The sequence below is a fragment of the Cucumis sativus genome, chromosome 7, assembly GCF_000004075.3.
Source record: "Cucumis sativus cultivar 9930 chromosome 7, Cucumber_9930_V3, whole genome shotgun sequence".
NCBI classification, from domain to species: domain Eukaryota; kingdom Viridiplantae; phylum Streptophyta; class Magnoliopsida; order Cucurbitales; family Cucurbitaceae; genus Cucumis; species Cucumis sativus.
In genome coordinates this window covers 1,487,965-1,507,524 of record NC_026661.2, presented here as the reverse complement: position 1 = coordinate 1,507,524, position 19,560 = coordinate 1,487,965, and the positions used below count along the sequence as shown (strand labels likewise).

Genomic DNA, 19,560 nt, shown 5'->3' with positions numbered 1-19,560 from the left:
TCGTTGATTTTGCTTACTTTGCCGTGTTTGGTATCTTTGTTCTCTTATCACTATGATCACTTCTTTCCGTGAGTCTTAGGTAATGTTCAAATGTAACCCATGAATCAGAATGACAAACCAAGTTTTGTTTTGTTTTGTATTTTTTTTTTTTTCTAGTTAAAGCAAGCTCCAGTTGGCGTGGCGTGGCCAACCATGGCGGACAATAGCGACCCCACAGTTACAAGTAACTTTTACTTCCTTATTTATCAATTTTCTATTCCTTTTCGTCATCTTTGAATTCAATTTTGCACGTAGTTAGATAGATTGAAACCAAACAACCATCATGCACGGCAGTTGACTTTGAACAAACAAATAGTTTTTCAGTCTGTTGTCATCTTCTTCAGTCCCCACCAGGTTTCCTTTCTTTTAAAATTTCTGCGACTCATTCTTCCCGGTAAAATCCTTCAATCTTCAATCTAAACACCCCCTTTGTCTACTCCCCTGCTTTTTCACCGCAATTGATTTCAATAGCTACTGACATTTCTGCGTATTTCCCCTTAAATTCGTGTTCATTGGATTATATTTGTGATAATTGGGTGATTACTGAATTAATTGGTCAAGAAATGTACAGGTGGGATGAGGGATAAATGATATAGTTGACTGACTAGTCTGGATTGATTTTATTTTATTTCACAAGGGCTCTCCTTAATTATCTTCTTCTTCTTCTTCTTCTTCTCTCTTTTTGTGCTCTCAACAGGAAGAGGGAGAGATAGAGAAGATAAATGGGGATTTGTTGGGGTTCTCCAGTTGATAATCATACTCCTAGTACCACTGGACATTTCAGTTCAGGTAATTTCAGCAGGTTCTACTTGAATCCAGTTCTATTTTAAAGTTTGTGCTTGATATCTGCAAGTTTTCCCAAATTATTTTTCCCCCTTTAGAGTTTGGGGTTCTTTGATGGGGTTCTTTTGGTTAAACTTCTGAGTTATTTATGTTTTATATCGTTTGTCACTCTTTGTGGAGGAAATATTTTCTGGAACTCTTTTCTACTCTTCCCATTTGGGTACTTGTTTGTTTCATGTTTGGAGTTTTCTAGCTTTTTAGGTGTTTGTGTGGTTGGTTTTTCCATTGAATTTTTAGCTGTATATATTGTTTGTTGTTTATCAGTCTTTGCAGAGGAAATACTTTTTGAAACTCTTTTCCACTCCACTTATGGGTAATTTTTTTGTTTCATCTGTTTGGAGTTTCATAGCTTTTGAAGTGTGTGGTTGGCTTTTCATTGAATTTTGAGGTATAGAAGTTGTATATTTTTTATCAGTCTTTGGGGAGGAATTACTTTTTGAAACTCTTTTCCATCCTTCCCATGTGGGTAATTGTTTGTTTCATGTTTGGAGTTTCCTAGCTTTTTGAGTGTACGTGGTTGGTTTTTCCATCGAATTTTGAGTCATATATGTTGTGTATTGTTTATCAGTCTTTGATGAGGAAATACTTTTTGAAACACTTTTCCACTCTTTCCAAATGGGTATTTGTTTGTTTCATGTTTGATATTTCCTAGCTTTTTAAGTGTATGTGGTTGATTTTTCCATTGAAGTTTGATCCGAGACTAAGAGCAACATGCAGATAATGATTATATTATTTACGATTTGGAAAAGTTTCCCTTATTTATATGATTCAAACGTGTGGCTATAACAGTTATATCCCAGACAACCAGTCTGACAACATCATCAACTATCAGCAACATCTCCAAGAACAGTCAATTCTCTGCAGCAAGTGGAGATGAAGTTTTTCCACATGGACAGATTTTGCCCTCTTCGAACTTGAGGGAGTATAGCTTGGCAGAGCTCAAAGCTGCAACCAAAAACTTCAGAGCTGAAGCATTGCTTGGTGAAGGAGGTTTTGGCAAGGTTTACAAAGGTTGGCTCGAGGAGAAGGGCCTTGGAAGGAAGGGAAATTCGATGGTTATTGCGGTAAAAAAGTTGAAATCTGACAGTGTGCAAGGACTTGAGGAGTGGCAGGTAAATTATATAGTTATAGAGAAGAATACTCTCGTCCTTAAAATCTCCTCGAACTATGGTAGGGAGAAACTTTTCTATTAAGAGATTGCTCACCCTGTGTCCTGATTCCAAGCTACTAGGTTGAAAACTAAATAACTTCAAGTTCTTGTCTTAGATCTGACCTTAGAATGAGCTAAGCCTCTCTGAGGGTTCATGGAGTGAACCATGAGCATAAATCAAAGAGTGAGGTCTGAAACACCCACCTATTTAAAGGAATAAATAAATAAAAATCATGGGTGGACTCAAATTTGAATTACTTGAGTGATGTTTAAGAACAACTCAACTGAAAACATTTAAGAAAAAGACACCAACTAAATAGATTTTAATTATTGAAGAATTGACAAAGTATGTTTACACCATTTCGAAACAACACCTGAATGTGATATCCATCAGTCATGTTTCACCGTACTGCTACCTCTGGCAGTGGCAACTACCATCAATAATTTTTAAACTAGGCAAGATTGAGCTACCAGAATTGTTAACTAGATGGAACAGTATGAATTGCTCTATGAACGAGATGGGACAATATGAACTACGTAGGCTGTGTTTGAAACTTTTATGATTTCCTATCTTTATCTTCTTAGCATGTGTTATTGTATAAACATATAAACTTGTTCAAGACTACCATCAGAACTGTCCATCCGTAAGTTGATCAATTTGTTACCGACTTTGTAGTGACAATGACTGTTGCATATTCCAAGTTTCCTTCTTAAGATTTTTTCTTTCTTTCTTTCTTTCTTTCTTTCTTTCTTTCTTTCTATTTTTTTTTTTTTTTGAAAAAATGGACATATAACAACATAGTATGGTTGGTTGTGCAGTCAGAAGTGGGCTTCTTGGGAAGACTTTCTCATCCAAATCTAGTGAAACTATTGGGTTATTGTTGGGAGGATCACGAGTTACTCCTTACTTATGAGTTCATGCAAAAAGGAAGCTTGGAGAACCATCTATTTGGAAGTAAGAAAACTAATTGATGATATTATATACTATGATGTTTCTTTCAAATAATTGCAGTGTTCTTAGCTTTGTTTACTGAAGTGTAAACAACATTTCTGTGAAATTCAGGAGGATCGGCAGTTACGCCACTCGGATGGGATACTCGGCTTAAGATCGCTATAGGTGCTGCTCGAGGGCTAGCGTTCTTGCACACATCAGACAAGCAAGTAATTTATAGAGATTTCAAGGCTTCTAATATTCTGCTTGATGGGGTAAAGTAATATTTATTATGAATCTACACATAAATATACACATTAAGAAAGAGTCTTATACTAATCTCAATCTTTCATTGACAAACTTTTTTATGATCATCTTTTCCTTTTTATGTCTAATCTCCTTGTATTTGTCGTAACCCCAATATTCCTTTACCTGCAGTCATATACAGCAAAGTTATCCGACTTTGGCTTGGCGAAATTGGGTCCTTCAGAAAGCAAATCTCATCTGACGACTCGAGTTATGGGCACACATGGTTATGCTGCTCCAGAATACGTTACCACAGGTAGAACAAAAACTTTAAAACTTTTCAAAATTGGCCGTCTTTGTTGAAGGAGTCAATTTTAATTCCAAAACTGGAGCTTATATCTCCAAGCAATTTTCAAGTTGAAATTAATGATGATATTTATGACACAGGACATCTGTATGTCAAGAGCGATGTATATGGTTTTGGAGTCGTATTGATTGAAATGTTGACTGGTTTACGTGCTCTCGACGAAAATCGTCCAACTGGGCAAGAACACCTCACAGAATGGATAAAACCATTCTTATCAGAGAGAAGGAAGCTGAAAAACGTGATGGACTTCCGGTTGGAAGGAAAATATCCATCCAGATCTGCATTCCAAGTGGCTCAGCTAGCTCTACAATGTATTGAGCAAGAGCAGAAAAACCGACCATCGATGAAAGAGGTGGTCGAGACATTGGAACAAATCGAAACTGTGAACGAGAAACTGATCGAGACTGGTAACCGTGCTTCCCGTCTGGCATCAAATCGCAATGCTCATCAGCCACTTCACCATAATTCTCCACTTCACATGAAGCAATATGGAGGCCATGCTAATCAAACACCACCCAGATGCCGATAGATTCTCTTATCCCACTCTGATTTCTTCATTCATATGTTTCTTTAGAGATGTTAGTTTGAAAGTTCATTTTCTCAGTTGTAAGATTGTAATTAAGTACTTCTTAGGTTGTGGATGTTGGGAGTTAGGACAGTTATTGCATGACACTGGATTGTCAAGTTTGTTTGATCTTTGAAGTCCAGCTTTTCTTGTTTTCTTTTGTTAGTAAAACTTAAATTGTTTTATCTGTACAAGAAACTAAGTGGCAAAACTGATGAAGCCATATTGTCTTTTGTAATTAGAGAGAGAAAGAGAGAGAGAGGTTATAACCTAATTATTTTGATTCAATACACAATTTACAAATCCGCTTATAAGACTCCAACTCCAAGTGACTAAGACTAAGACATATATTCTTGTTTCAGAGATCAACGTTTGAATCTCCACTTTTACTTGGTCTAGAAGTTTAAATAAATCTATTTACATTTGAGAATATGTGACTACGATGCATATTTTATAGGGATGAGAATGATACACTAAAAAACTAAACCGAAGTTGGTCGGTGAGAAAACGAGAGGTTGATCGGTTTCGGAAAGTTTTAAATTGAGCAGGGTGAATTCTTTGAATGAAAGGACTAAAAGTTAAAGCTCGATAAAGTCCTTCGCCTTGGTTTCCAAAATGTATTTTTAAGTATTAAACCGACCGACTCTTACTCATTGAAGTAGAGGTCTGTTTGACACTTTACTAAACCAACTTTGGTCGACTAATGATAACTCATTGCTTTATAAAAAATTGGAGTAATTTAGTGTTGATTATGCCTAATTCCTCTTCGTTTAGTTTTTATGTTTAACAAAGAGAATCTCCACACATTTTATTACACAATAGTATACAAAAAAAAATTTTAACGACATTTTCAAATATAGCAAAATGAACCAAAACATTTATAAAATATAACAAAAGTTTAGATTTATAACTGCTATATATGAAATTTGTAAAATTTTAAAAATATTTTTAACTGTTTTACCATTTAAATTTTCCAAATTTCTGTCGCTTAATTTATTAATTTATTAATTGATTTGTATAATACTACTCTAATTGATATGATTAAATATAATTGTGCAATGTCTTTCCTACTATTAATAATGATGGAAAATGTTACTTCTATCTAAATGAGAGCGACGATTCACCACTATGTTGATATCATTTGTTTGTTTAGGATAATTACAATTAGTAACACATTTAGAGATATTAATTAAGTGCATAATAGTAATCTAATAAATAATATTGTTGGAATGTCTATATAGACTTTACTCCAGCGACGTTTTTTGTATTCAGAGAAACATTTTCTCAAATAATATACTGTTCACTCTTTGCTCCTGTAGACATAGCTAACACACTGTTAGTGAACCACACATATATGTGTACCAATCTCTATACAAATTTTTTTGTGTTCCTTAATTGTTAAGTTTGTAACAGATATAATCTATCACTAATAGACTATGAGAGAGCTAAATCTAAATTTTGATATAATTTGGATGTACTAGCAACTGCCTTTTTTCTTATTTTTATTATTTATCAAATACATATTCAAACTTTATGGGTGCAGATACAAACATTGTATCTCAAAACCAATTAAATATAAGGTGAGCAACTTAAATATCTTAAAAATATTTTGAATTCTCCCAATCAATATCAATAAGAATTCAAATGAACTGCTTCTAACAGAACGTGATGTCAATTTGTGAGAGATGTGGTATATGTTGCGGGGTACGAGCATTGCTTTGGTTCTTCCAATTTAAAGACTAATAAAGAAATCGAACTAAATCGAATCGAATCAAAAGTCGATCCAAGTAAGAGGAAAGGTATTGTTTTTGATTGGCCACTTTGCATGATGAAAGCCATGTGGATTTCATTTTCAAATCTCCCTTCAACAACTTGGGCATGCAATAACTGTCCTTAATTAACCATTTTCCCATTTTCAAGAGCTAGGGTAGTGGGTGGAGCATAGCATCTTTCTCTCTAATCATGCAAGGCATTTACTTCAATTGTTGAGTTTTTATGTTCCTATCTATTTAGTTTCTTCAACTATCAATTTCTCTTTTCATGTTGGTATAAAGTACCTAAATCTTTACGTTTGTATGTATTAAAATTATTTGGCTAAAATGTTTATATAGAGTTTGTTTATTTTTAGTTTAGATCCATCTTTCTATGTACTTTTATTTAAGATTTTTTTTTTGTTGAATTTGGTAAAAGAAGAACGTTAATTTTGTGTAAAAAAATATAATATAGGAACATATTTTTAAAATTTATTATGAAAATGTTTATAGGTAATATTTTTTTAAAAAAACTAAACACAAATTATGCCTAACAATCGATTAGATACAAATTTTTAATATAGTAAATTTTTGGATTATATTAATAGTAGGATTGATAAACTTCTATCAATGTCTATTAATATTACTTATAGAAACGTTTATGATTGAGAAAATATGAAATTTTGCTATATTTTATAAATATTTTATCAATGTTATTTATTTTATTTTTTAGTTTGAAATTGCACATGGAGAAAACTTATTAAAACAACTCAATTTTTAAACTAAGAGAGGGAGAAGTGAAGAAAAAGATATAAATTTCTTTTGCTATAGGACCTAGTAACAATAAGTTTTCTGTATAAGTGAGCTTAATTTAACGATAATTGACATGATTCCTTTTGGGAGGTTAACAAAAAACCTTCGTCTTTTTTGTAAAAAAAATGCGTATTTTTCTCATTTATGACATTTTTACCATCAATTAAGTTTCGTGACATTTAAAAACTGACATAAATTAGTGAAGATTTTCACTTTTTACCACAAAAAAACGTGCATTTTGTCATTTATGACATTTTTTTTTTCTTTCTCTTCCATTTTTCTTGTAATGGTTTAAACTCTGTCATTCTAAATGTTGAACTAAAAAAAATAATAAAATTTTTATATCTTAGTGAAGAATATCATTTTTCCATGACATATTAGAAATTGTCTTTCATACGTTAAATTGCAAGATAAAAATTTATATTTTCAAGTTTTTTCAATTATTTATCGAAGATATGATCTATTTTCAAATATAAAACAAAACATAGCAAGATTTTAAATTATATCAATAATATACAAGTGGATAGACATTATTAAATAGAGATAAAATCATAAATTTCGTATGATTTTACATAAATATTAATTTTAATTTCCAATAACTTTTCTAAAAATAATATCTATAAAAAAAAAAAGATAAATTTTGAAATAAATTATAATCCAACAATTATAATAATTTCCAATAATTCTTCATGATTGTATCTGTTTTATGGAACAAATTGAAATGAGGAAATAGAAAGAATTGAGATGAGAAAAATATATATATATCTATTAGAAAATGAGAATTACAATGAGAGTGAGGTTCCATTTTCTTCCATATTCCCTCTTCTTGATCTACCGACTTTGAAACGCGCTCTCATGGAGTTCCCCATGACAGTCCCGCGCTGGCCAATGAAGATGAACTGATTCTTCAAGATACTGCGTTCGTTCTACTTATAACCGATAACCAATTCATCATCTCTCTCAATTTTCTGCCATGGAACTTCTCCCTAAAAGAATCTCTCTCACCTTGAATCTTCTCTTTATCTTCTCCGTCTTTCAGGTAACAGCTTTCGATTCCTCTCCCCGAGTATTTACTTCTTCTTTCTTTTTTTTTCTCTGTATTCTTTTTAGTTGAAATGTGGTACTGAATTGATCCTTCTCATTCGGTACTGTAGCGATTGTTAGCTGAATTTCTCGTAGACATTGACGGTGTCTTGTAATTACTTTTCTAGCAGTTTTCGGAGTAGTTTGCTGTTGATTGATGCCGATTGTTTTGGATACTTTTTGGAATTTATATTTTCTTTTACTTTTGTTTCTGTTTTTAGATTTGATTGTTCCTTACTGAATTGAACCACACTGTTGGCTCTGATCTTAAGTTTGTTATTCTATTGTGTCGTAATCTTTTCGTAATAGTGTTTCTCTGATTGTGTCTTTATTTTCTGAATTTAAAAGAATTCATTCACATGATTAGATCGTAGCTAGCTGTCATTGTATATCTATTTCCGTTTTCCAGATAGATGCAGTTTAAGCCTAATTTTCGATGCAGGTTGTATCACTCGTTGGTCTTATTGGAGTGGATGCATCCAATGCTTCTCTCACGTAAGAAGATTGCCGAAAGATTTGTTATGCCATTTCTTTATTCTTTCATTTAATTGTGCTTTATTTTTTGTATGATTATCATGCTTGGATAAATGATTTCCATCTGATAGATAAACACTGGGCTAAGCTTGATTTTTATGTGCTGCAGTCTAGATGGGAAGCCTACGTATCAATGTGTTCAATGTGGTGATGGAGAGGTATCACACTTGTGTCTCTTTGTGGCACATTTTGCATCTAACGATTCTGTCCTATTTTCTAATATGTATTTTGTCAGTAATATCCTTTTATTTTAATCCATCTAGCCATTTAGTTGGTAGGCGAGTTCCTATCATCACCAGTTTATAGTATCCTCACTATAAAACGTTTCAGTAGTGGACTAACCACACCGACATTATGAAATTAAAAAACTTAAATTGATTAATACATGAGGACTAAGATGTTTGTATGTATGCATTTTAGCCCTGAACTTTTTATTTTTTTTTTAAATTTTCTTCAGCAGAATATCCTATCATCTAGCCTCTAAGTCAATGGAAATGTAAATATTGTTTAGTATATGACATTATTTATACTTTGTTGTTATGACTGTGGCAATGATAACATGTAGCAATATCATTGCCTACATTTGGTTTCTTATCTATTAGTCATTCCAAGTGATTGTGGTTTTTTTTTCTGGTTTTATCCTGCCTGTATTACTATAAACTTATTTTGCTAGTTATGCCCTGGCTGTAATTGTTAAGATACTTGAAGTAGATAGATGGTTAAACAAAATTTATTGCACCTGAATTGAAGGCTGAGGACTTATGTCATTAGAGGTTTTCCTTGATGAAGTTATGTTCTATCCACGATTTTAGTTTCTTCCTCCCATTACACCTAGTGGAAAAAAATTCCATCACTTAGTTGTGGGATTCTTGTCATACTCTCGGTTCTAATTTTGTTTTCTTTATAAGTTTTATGCATTCAGAAGTTCATGCACCTATTGACCAACTCAAATGCTTGCAGGAGCAAGATACGGGAAATAGAATCAGCACCAATGAAGATGATAAGGTGTTAATGTGTTATGAAGTTCGTAAATTTAAATATTCTTTGCATTTAACACTTACAATGTTTATGTTTGTATCCTTTGGTTCAAACAGGATATCGACATAATTGCAGCCTACAGTGATCCTTCTGGTGCTTTTCGCCTTGGTAGGGTCAAATTGAAGGATTTATCTGCCTCCTGGATATGGGAAAATTCTTTGGATGGAAACCATCACCAGCCTTTGAGTTCCCAGGTACTGTGAATATTTTTTAAGCTGATTAAGTCCTCTTGAATGCTTCTGTGTAGATAATGTGCATGGGTGAAACGTTATATTATACCTATTGTTGTGTTTGATAGATTCAAACTTTTCGTAGTCGTTTCAATGTTTAACATCGGAAAGATATGTTTTCTTTTCATCTTCTTGTTGTTGCTCATGAAACTATAATACTCTATTTACCTGATGCATATGCTCATGTAAAATATAATTCATATATTTTTTCCTTTCAGTCAGACCAATTAAATTCCAGGAAGGAGAATAAAGAGATCATGGTGCATTCTGTGGATGACCATCCTCCTGGAGAAGGTGAAGCTGAATTTTCTCGTTTATCATCAATGAATCCAGTGAAGCTGAAACGACAGGTGATTTTCCCGATACTTCTACCTGGCATATGCATACCTATATTTGTAATTTGGAGTAACTTTTAATATTTTATTGCTTCAGGCAATGCGACTGGAGAGGAGGGCTCTACGAGCTGCAGAATTGATTCGAGAAGATAAAGAGATAGACAATCAGATGGCAGCTGCTGCTATTGAACGGTCTCAAAATTTTGACACTACAGTGAAGGGAAAGTACAGCATTTGGAGGAGGGATTTCGAAAATCCAAAATCCGATTCCACCTTGAAACTTATGCGGGATCAGATCATAATGGCCAAAGCGTATGCAAATATAGCCAGGTCAAAGAATGATACAGGACTTTACAATACTCTAATGAGACACTGTAGAGAAAGTCAACTTGCCATTGGGGAAGCTAATTCAGATGCTGGGCTTCATCCAAGGTTTTCACAAGCTTCGTACTCAATTCCTACTATTACTTGTATATTTTTCTTGGTGTTCATGCAATGTTCTTTTTTTTCTTTAGTGCACTAGATCGAGCAAAAGCAATGGGTCATGCTCTGGCAATGGCCAAAGATGAACTGTATGATTGTCTTACTATGGCGAGAAAGTTGAGAGCCATGCTACAATCAACAGAGGAAAATGTGAATGCCCAAAAGAAAAAGAGTGCATTCTTGACTCAGTTAGCAGCCAAAACAGTCCCTAAATCTTTGCATTGCCTCCCTTTACAGCTAGCAGGAGACTATTTCCTACATGGCCATCATCTTAATCATAATATTGACAGAGAAAAGATTGAAAATCCTTCTCTGTATCACTATGCTATTTTCTCAGATAATGTATTGGCAACCTCCGTTGTAGTCAACTCCACGGTTTTGCATGCTAAGGAACCTGAGAAACACGTTTTCCATATTGTCACAGATAAGCTGAATTTTGCTGCTATGAGAATGTGGTTTCTTGTTAATTCTCCTTCAAAACCGACGATCCATGTTCAAAACATTGATGATTTCAAGTGGTTGAATTCCTCTTACTGCTCTGTTCTCCGACAACTTGAATCTGCAAGACTTAAAGAATACTACTTCAAGGCGAATCATCCTTCTTCCCTCTCCGTTGGCATGGATAATCTGAAGTACAGGAATCCGAAGTATTTGTCCATGCTAAATCATCTTAGATTCTACCTCCCTGAAGTGTATCCCAAGTTGGACAAGATCCTATTTTTGGATGATGATATCGTAGTTCAGAAGGATTTAACGTCCTTGTGGGACATTGATTTGAAAGGTATGGTGAATGGGGCAGTGGAGACCTGTAAAGAAAGCTTTCATAGGTTTGATAAATATCTCAACTTCTCAAATCCAAAGATATCGGAGAACTTTGATCCAAATGCATGTGGTTGGGCATTCGGCATGAATATTTTTGACTTGAAGGAATGGAGAAAACGAAACATGACTGGAATTTACCATTACTGGCAAGATCTGGTAAAGCATACTATATCTTTTTTCTGCTTGCCTTTTAAATTCTTTGATATTCTTATCATTTTTAGTATGGTTGTTAAAAAAGCCATATTAGAAATCAACTCGTAAGTTTGTTAGGACTTTTAATTATAAATAGACGGGGAGTGGGTTTGGAGCAAATTTAGTGTAGTTTCTTTTGGGAAATTTGGGAGAGACTAACCTTTTTAAAAAATACTCGATTATCTTGACGATAATACCATATATTTTCCATATTTAAGTCTTCTGAGTTTTCTGCAAATGTTTTAAGCTGGAGTAGATTTAGACCTTGGTTTTGTAAAGTTACTTTTTCAAGCACAAACACTTCTTTTTATTTAGACGTAATGGAATCCACATCTAATTTCCTATGCACGAACACATAGCTCTTATTTTCTATTAATCAAATCCATTTGGATTGCTAATTGAATAAACCACCCCTGTACAGAACGAGGACAGAACTCTGTGGAAACTTGGGTCGCTACCACCAGGTTTGATCACTTTTTACAATCTTACTTATCCACTAGACAGAGGGTGGCATGTGCTGGGGCTCGGATACGACCCCGCCCTCAACGTAACGGAAATAGAGAATGCTGCAGTTATCCATTACAATGGAAATTACAAACCTTGGTTAGATTTAGCTGTTTCCAAGTACAAGTCATACTGGTCTAAATATGTGATGTATGGCAACCCTTATCTCCAGCTTTGTAACATCAGTGAATAACAATTTTCCCCCCCTTTTTTCACCCATTTTTTCTATAGAAAGGAATGAAGTAGATCGTTTTTGCTATTCAAGTTCTAAGATTTCCTTTACTGACTGCCTGCCCATGGAAGCTAGTCAGGTGGTGTTTGGTGTGCATGCTTAGTTGAGTTCTACGTGATATGTTCGAGTTAGAAAGTTTGTGTTTTAGATGTTTTTGTTGGATTTAGGAAGTGTGTATTTAGGGTGTTGAATTTGTTCCTCAATAGAGAGAAAAAAAGAAAATATGACGTTGGTAGATAAATATGCAAAACAAATTATTGGAAAGATGAAGTTCCTTTAAATTTACAAACTTCTAAAAGCTATTGGTGTTGATAGAGTTAAGTTATTTAACACTAACTTACGAGATGGATAGGCCAAACATTCTCTTAATTTTTAGTTGATAATAATGATTAGAAGGTGATTTTGAGGTTTCTTAGCAACAACATGGAGACTAATTTGGCTTTTGTGTTACATCATCTAATGATTGCAAGTAAAAACTTAAAGAAACTTTAGATTCACAAGCTCTCTATTCATAAGCTCAAAATTAAGAGACCGAACCAAATGTATACTTTAATTGAATTACAATTTTTGGAAGACTCGAATCAAACGAAGGGAGATCATTTCCAACTATAATCTCGGTTACTTTCGTGGCATGATTTTGAGTATTTAAAATATTATTAGTATTCAATTTAAAATAATGATATATTTTACATACATCATATAATGTACTAAAAGAAAGGCATATTGCAATGTTCAATAAATAATGAACTTCAATTCTTTATCCTTTAACCTAAACTAAACTTTTCAAAACCAATTATTAAAAATAAAACATACTTCTCAGAAGCTTAAAGAAGAAAAAGAAAAAATCCAAAGATAAAAAAACATCAAGACAGCACCTAAATATCACTTTGATTTTATTTTATAATTACTTACTAAAATATATATGATTTCATTATTAAATCAACTAAAAAAATAATAAAAATAATAAAAATAATAAAAATATCAAAATCATGGACAAAAGATCAAAATATTTGACAAAGCTTATGCATGCACGAACATAAATTATCACGTAAATTGTAACTGAATTATAGAAGTGATGTATTCTACGTAACTTTGCTCCAAATTAAAACTATCATTTTTATCCATAGTTCGTACTTTACTCTATCTTTGTTTATTCATTTTCCTCTACTATATTTATTTTTCATTAAATTGAAAAATCACATTATGGTCGAACTTTCTCCTAAATATTAAAATAACATTATTTTTTAAAAAGAAATCAAGAATTTATTTGAAAAATGATTGGAAATAACCAACTTAATGACTGTGTGTATTGTCATCTTCCTCCCGCGTTTCCAACTGAATCAGCATACCCACACTAAAGTTTGTTAATGCCAATGGACCGAGCAGCCAAGCTCTCGAAAGCCATTTACCTTAATTCTAACAATCCTAACCTAGCATGGCTTCTCTTCAAGCGAATCCTCTCTTCCCCGATCCCCGCTTCTTCTTCCTTCTTCAAGCCCTCTCTTCAATCTGTACCCGCTATTGCCCGTATCCTCATCACTGCAAAAATGCACCCACAGATCGATCACCTTCACCAACTCCTCTTGTCGCAGCACCGGGACTTTGCTCATCCATCTGGATTTTCACTTGTTCGAACGTTGGCTGATTTGGGTCTCCTTGAAAACGCCATTTCTCAGTTTCGATCGCTTCGAGACAGGTTTCCTCATGACCCTCCTCCTATTTCTTTCTATAATCTTCTGTTTCGGTGTTCTTTGAAGGAAAGCCGTGTTGATTGTGTGATTTGGCTATATAAGGATATGGCTGTTGCGAGAGTTAAACCACAAACTTATACTTTTAATTTGCTGATAAGTGCGCTTTGCGAAATGGGGTACTTGGAGAATGCACGAGAAGTGTTTGATAAAATGTCTGAAAAAGGGTGTAAGCCTAATGAGTTTAGTCTTGGGATTTTGGTTCGTGGGTATTGTAGAGCTGGTCTCCATTCTCATGGGATTGATCTTTTGGACGAGATGAGGAGCTCTGGTGCTTTGCCTAATAGGGTTGCGTACAATACTGTGATATCTTCTCTCTGTGGAGAAGGTCAGACTGTGGAGGCTGAGAAATTGGTGGAAAAGATGAGAGAGGTTGGTCTTTCTCCAGATATTGTAACTTTCAATTGTAGAATTGCTGCCCTCTGTAAATCTGGGCAAATTTTAGAAGCTTCCAGAATTTTTAGAGATATGCAAATAGATGAAGAGATGGGGTTACCGAAGCCTAATACCGTAACATATAATTTAATGCTAGAAGGATTTTGTAGTGAAGGAATGTTCGAGGAAGCTAGGGCTATTTTTGATTCTATGAAAAATTCTGAAACTCTGAGCTTGAGAAGCTATAACATATGGATGTTAGGATTGGTTAGAAGTGGAAAGCTCCTTGAAGCTCATTTAATTCTTAATGAGATGGCAGAAAAGAATATAAAACCCAATCTCTACTCCTACAACATTTTGGTACATGGACTTTGTAAATATGGAATGTTTTCTGATGCAAGATCTATATTAGGCCTAATGAGAGAGAGTGGTGTTGCTCCAGATACTGTAACTTATAGTACCTTACTGCATGGATACTGTAGGAGAGGAAAGATACTTGAAGCCAACTATGTTCTTCGTGAAATGATACAGGTTGGTTGCTTTCCCAATATGTATACTTGTAACATCCTACTTCACAGCCTGTGGAAAGAGGGGAGGGCATCAGAGGCGGAAGACTTGCTGCAAATGATGAATGAAAGAGGTTATGGGTTGGATAATGTAACTTGTAATACAATGATTAATGGCCTCTGTAAAGCTGGGAATCTGGACAAAGCTATTGAAATAGTGAGTGGCATGTGGACACGTGGAAGTGCTTCTCTTGGTAATCTAGGGAACTCTTTTATTGATCTTTTTGATATTCGTAATAATGGGAAGAAGTGTTTGCCAGACTCGATCACATATGCAACCATAATAGGTGGATTATGTAAGGTAGGGCGGGTTGATGAAGCAAAAAAGAAGCTTCTGGAGATGATTGGGAAAAAGTTATCTCCTGATTCACTAATATTTGATACTTTCATATATAATTACTGTAAACAAGGTAAGTTATCGTCTGCTTTTAGAGTTCTCAAAGAAATGGAGAAAAAAGGTTGCAACAAGAGCCTTCGAACATATAATTCACTGATCCAGGGTTTAGGTAGTGAAAATCAAATATTTGAAATATATGGATTGATGGATGAGATGAAAGAAAGAGGAATTTTTCCTAACGTGTACACTTATAATAACATTATTAGCTGCCTATCTGAAGGTGGGAAACTCAAAGATGCCACTTGTCTTTTGGATGAAATGCTGCAGAAGGGGATATCTCCTAATATATATACTTTTAGGATTCTAATTGGAGCTTTTTTCAAGGCTTGCGACTTTGGAGCCGCCCAAGAATTATTTGAGATAGCTTTAAGCCTATGTGGCCATAAGGAATCCTTGTATAGTTTTATGTTCAATGAGCTACTAGCTGGAGGTGAAACATTGAAGGCTAAAGAGCTTTTTGAAGCTGCATTGGATAGATCTTTAGCCTTGAAAAATTTTCTTTATAGGGACCTGATTGAAAAACTTTGCAAGGACGGAAAGTTAGATGATGCTAGTTTCATTCTTCATAAGATGATGGATAAACAGTATAGTTTTGACCCTGCATCATTCATGCCAGTGATTGATGAATTGGGTAAAAGAGGGAGCAAGCATGCAGCTGATGAATTTGCAGAAAGGATGATGGAAATGGCTTCAGAAACAGATTTCAACGAACATGAGAATAAGAATATTCGTGGAAGATTGAATAATAATGATGAAAGTGATTGGCAAAAGATAGTTCACAGGTATGAATCTTTCAAAATATATTTGATCTGTGTCGTACTTATCTCCACTAGGTTTGCTGCTATTTTGAGGATTCGGTTAAGAACATTGTCTGTGACATTATTCAAATCCAACTCAAGTGTTACTCAATCATAATACATTGTATGAAGAATATAAGATACTAGGTGGTAGTTAAATTTTTTAAATATGTATCACTTATTTTGATCCAAATATTGAATGATTTCACCAATGGGAATTTTAGAACCATTTTTTTCCTTGAAATTCTGGCAATTTTTTTGTCCTAAGAGTCCACTCGTGTTTGCACAAAACTGAAGAAACATAATTATATTGTTTTCCTCCTCGTTTAACTCTGCATTAGCCATAAGACCTATTAACATCTAGTTACATGGTGCATATTTTTAGGCAGTTATTTTTTGCAACTGCACACGTTTGATGATCATTTGATAGTCAACCTTGAATATAGAGTGAAAGTCCTCTCAAGCGCTCTAGTAGTAGATCGCTATTTCCAGTTATCAATTTGTTGAACTTGAAAAAGACCAAGGATAGTAAAAATAATAAGGCTATTAAATCAATTTCTTTCATGTTGAATATTGAATTTTCTGCTCTATATGTGTCATGTGTTTGGCTTGGACATGCACAACTTCAACAGAAACGATGGCAGTGGGATTGCACAGAAAACTCTTAAGCGTGTGTTAAAAGGCTGGGGTCAAGGAAGTATTGCAACTTCCCAGCCACAGAAATTTAGCACACGTGATCACTGGGATGGTGATGCTTAAAGTTTTTCAATTTCTTGAGGGACAGGCAAACATGAAAACATGCTAAAATCTGCTGAGGCATTAAATTTTCTAGGGACATCAGTTCATCAGGTAAACTATTTTTTTCTGGATTCTTGGTTACCAAGTCATAAAAATGAAAAGAATAGAGGACGATAAACTTTGTATGTAACAAATGTAGATCGATTAGTCGTTTTAGTTTACATGCTTAATAATCGCTAATTACCCTTTAATAGTTAATCATGGCTTTTACTTATATTAAACTTAAATTTTAGGTGGGTTCAAACTTCTAGGTTTCGTGAAAGAACTTGGAATGAATGAGATCCATTTTGCTATACTGTTCCACTGATAGTTTTATTCTGCTGTACATTATCAAGAGGCAGTGCAATTTTTATTCATAGATACCATTAATTTTTAGTTTTTCAGTTCGTTGAGAAGAAAAGGAACATTATGATTAAAGTACAGAAGCCCTGAGATTTTGTTATACATTGTGGAAAGTGGAAACTCCACCAGCATTTCGTAGTTTCACTGTGTCAGCTTAGAGCTATCAGAGAGCAGTCTGGTAATAGTTTCTTCCATGTTCTAATGGTATTTGCTTGCAATTTTTATTTTTGAGCATGTTCTGTCCAGTATAATCATCCATACTCATCAATTATTTCCAAGTCTTGTAGCCTAGTAAAATGGAATGCGTAATGGGGCATCAAATTAATAGACCTCGAGAAAACTACATTGCATTTTCATTGGCATTTGCAAAATTTTGAGTTATTAGACTCTTGAAACTTCAATATATATGGAACGGAGCATGAAAGAAATAGAAATGTTGAGGAGCCATCTATATATATAGTTTTTGGTGGTGGGGAACTGGTTTTAATTCACGTAGAACTTCTAGCCTTTCATGCAATCTCTCAACTGGATAGCTCAGATGTGCTTTCTTGTATGTGACACATACCTAGCGAGAAATTTTTAAAAGCATCCTAGTAAGTTCTATTTATTTTCTCTACTATACCGTTTATCTTTTAAGAAAAAGTTAAAAACTCCCTTTTCTGCTATAAAAAAGTGACTAGTTTCCTACTTTAGTCATCTTACCTTCCTAATTTTTGTTATCAGATTGTTTATCTCACCATTTGCAACTGCCAAGTTTTAGAAAATAGGCGACAAGTTCATTGAAGTAATATCTTTGATGGTTTCAGGATGGGTTGCTAGTGCCAATTGAGCTTTTTAAAGTTTGCTGAAAAATCCATTGGATGCAGAGACTGATTTAGTTTGTCTAGGAGATAGTCTTTATATTTCCTTATACTCTTCAAGGTCTGCATCACATGTCAAGATAACTCATTTCCTACTATTGTCGAGATACCCAATATCAACTCTTGTATTAGTCGCCGGGCAAACTCTTCAGCCACCATGTAAGGAAGGTAAACTATTAGGATGTTCTCCAAATGACGGGAAGCTTTCAGATCTCAGAATCTTTGGGTCCTCTTGACATGGAGCATTAATACATGTCCACCATTTGAGGTGTTAATAGTGGTGGCAGTTGGTATGTTGCCTTGCTCCGGTAGGGCACTGACTGCCTGAACCAGAAGTCTGAGTACATGAAGAGAATGGGGACTTTGCATGGGGTCGATGGCTGAACGAGCCATTGCCAACTTGATAGTTTATTGCCTCTGATGGTCTCTCACCATCGTGGATGAACAATGGTCAGTATCAGGAAAACTGGGATTGTTCAATTGTGGGAAGCTTTCATAGAAAGTCCCAATCTGTATCGAACCATCAGCACCTTGAACTGAGTCGACCACGAGCTGGAGTTTGCTGAGAGAATAATGACCTACTTTCTTGATCTTTCTGGAAGGGCACCTTGTTATCCATGTTGCCTGCATATCCACTTTAGAGAAGTTGAACAAACTGCAAAAACAGGAAGTTCAAGCAGCCAATGGTTAGGTAGCTTAGTTTGTACATAAATAGTTACTTGAAAACAAAAACCATATAAAAAAAACTGTGGCGGACTCGTGCATTCATTAAAAATTGTCAAGTCTCAGATTCAAGGTTTTCTTTTGCTTTTTAACAACATTGCATGGTGAATGGAGAAAGAAGACGGTTATCCCGTTGGCTCAAAGAAAACTTTGAAAAATTCAACTTGTTTAGTGAGTACAATCCATGGCAGACCAGCATGGCCTAACAGGGGTGTGTTTGTGTGTGTATTTCATATTCAAACTAGTTTTTCTGTCTAAATCAAGGCATTTATGGTATTGTAATGGATGCCTAGCATGAGACTGAAGAATCGGAATGGTGAAGGTGTGTGAACTCATTCAACTGATCATCAACAAAAGATTAGACAGTTTTTGTTATGTAGACAGCAGAAGTCATTACTTTTAGGAAGATTTATAAGAATTAACAAATATTAAAGGAGAACATTGTTGGCCGCATCTTCGTCGGAGGGCCGAAGACCGCCGCATGTATAACAATTTCCACCACCCTCACTTTTGCTTGTGGATCCCTTCAGCTTTTCTTTAGCCAAAAGTTTAAAATGTCATGTAATATGGCAATCTTAATTTTATGGAAATATTTATAGAAGGTAGATATTTCTAGAGAAGATTATAAAAGCAATAAATTAAAAAAATATATTTAGATCGGTAAATAAATATTTTAGGATTTTTTAAAAAAATGAAAGTAAGCATGTTTATTATTTATATATGATATTTACGTTTATTTTGTTGTGTTTCATGGACTTGTCATGCCAATTTACTTTTCATGGTGATGTACAACCTA

The 19,560-nt window shown here is 34.3% G+C and overlaps 3 protein-coding genes across 8 annotated transcripts; all 3 read left to right on the top strand.

Moving 5' to 3' along the window:
• The first annotated feature begins 81 nt into the window (after nucleotides 1-81).
• On the top strand, nucleotides 82-4,457 carry LOC101210490 (probable serine/threonine-protein kinase PIX13). 4 transcript variants are annotated; one of them, XM_031888353.1, is made up of 7 exons: nucleotides 82-223; nucleotides 737-828; nucleotides 1,672-1,994; nucleotides 2,852-2,987; nucleotides 3,096-3,238; nucleotides 3,402-3,525; nucleotides 3,657-4,457. In XM_031888353.1, the coding sequence occupies exons 2-7, from the start codon at nucleotides 762-764 to the stop codon at nucleotides 4,103-4,105; spliced, it is 1,242 nt and encodes a 413-aa protein (XP_031744213.1). In that variant the 5' UTR covers nucleotides 82-223; nucleotides 737-761; the 3' UTR covers nucleotides 4,106-4,457. The 4 variants fall into 4 exon arrangements, with proteins under 4 accessions (XP_031744213.1, XP_031744214.1, XP_011658631.1 ...); XM_031888354.1 differs by lacking the exon at nucleotides 82-223 and adding an exon at nucleotides 375-393; XM_011660329.2 differs by lacking the exon at nucleotides 82-223 and adding an exon at nucleotides 414-433.
• Nucleotides 4,458-7,481: 3,024 nt separating this feature from the next.
• On the top strand, nucleotides 7,482-12,375 carry LOC101209082 (probable galacturonosyltransferase 3). Of its 2 annotated transcripts, XM_004153574.3 has the most exons (9): nucleotides 7,482-7,744; nucleotides 8,231-8,283; nucleotides 8,432-8,480; nucleotides 9,283-9,327; nucleotides 9,417-9,554; nucleotides 9,809-9,940; nucleotides 10,023-10,357; nucleotides 10,441-11,386; nucleotides 11,844-12,375. In XM_004153574.3, exons 1-9 carry the CDS (start codon nucleotides 7,679-7,681, stop codon nucleotides 12,117-12,119), a joined length of 2,040 nt encoding a protein of 679 aa, XP_004153622.2. In that variant the 5' UTR covers nucleotides 7,482-7,678; the 3' UTR covers nucleotides 12,120-12,375. The 2 variants fall into 2 exon arrangements, with proteins under 2 accessions (XP_004153622.2, XP_031745054.1); XM_031889194.1 differs by lacking the exons at nucleotides 7,482-7,744; nucleotides 8,231-8,283; nucleotides 8,432-8,480 and having other exon boundaries at nucleotides 9,277-9,327; nucleotides 9,813-9,940; nucleotides 11,844-12,185.
• Nucleotides 12,376-13,450: 1,075 nt separating this feature from the next.
• Nucleotides 13,451-19,143, top strand: LOC101217754 (pentatricopeptide repeat-containing protein At2g17140). Of its 2 annotated transcripts, none has more exons than XM_004144838.3 (4): nucleotides 13,451-16,026; nucleotides 16,674-16,890; nucleotides 17,224-17,359; nucleotides 17,988-19,143. In XM_004144838.3, exons 1-2 carry the CDS (start codon nucleotides 13,526-13,528, stop codon nucleotides 16,798-16,800), a joined length of 2,628 nt encoding a protein of 875 aa, XP_004144886.1. In that variant the 5' UTR covers nucleotides 13,451-13,525; the 3' UTR covers nucleotides 16,801-16,890; nucleotides 17,224-17,359; nucleotides 17,988-19,143. The 2 variants fall into 2 exon arrangements, with proteins under 2 accessions (XP_004144886.1, XP_011658630.1); XM_011660328.2 differs by having other exon boundaries at nucleotides 13,452-16,026; nucleotides 17,216-17,359.
• The last annotated feature ends 417 nt before the right edge of the window (nucleotides 19,144-19,560 follow it).

What these genes read in the sequence shown, in the direction of transcription:
- LOC101209082 (XM_004153574.3), top strand. Translation starts at nt 7,679, where the DNA reads ATGGAACTTCTCCCTAAAAGAATCTCTCTCACCTTGAATCTTCTCTTT. An exon ending in TTCAATGTGGTGATGGAGAG is followed by an intron (nt 8,481 to 9,282) that starts GTATCACACTTG and finishes AAATGCTTGCAG; the next exon opens with GAGCAAGATACGGGAAATAG. An exon ending in CAGTGAAGCTGAAACGACAG is followed by an intron (nt 9,941 to 10,022) that starts GTGATTTTCCCG and finishes TTATTGCTTCAG; the next exon opens with GCAATGCGACTGGAGAGGAG.
- LOC101210490 (XM_031888353.1), top strand. Translation starts at nt 762, where the DNA reads ATGGGGATTTGTTGGGGTTCTCCAGTTGATAATCATACTCCTAGTACC. An exon ending in CTAATATTCTGCTTGATGGG is followed by an intron (nt 3,239 to 3,401) that starts GTAAAGTAATAT and finishes CTTTACCTGCAG; the next exon opens with TCATATACAGCAAAGTTATC. An exon ending in TCCAGAATACGTTACCACAG is followed by an intron (nt 3,526 to 3,656) that starts GTAGAACAAAAA and finishes TTTATGACACAG; the next exon opens with GACATCTGTATGTCAAGAGC.
- LOC101217754 (XM_004144838.3), top strand. Translation starts at nt 13,526, where the DNA reads ATGCCAATGGACCGAGCAGCCAAGCTCTCGAAAGCCATTTACCTTAAT. An exon ending in TGGCAAAAGATAGTTCACAG is followed by an intron (nt 16,027 to 16,673) that starts GTATGAATCTTT and finishes CAACTTCAACAG; the next exon opens with AAACGATGGCAGTGGGATTG.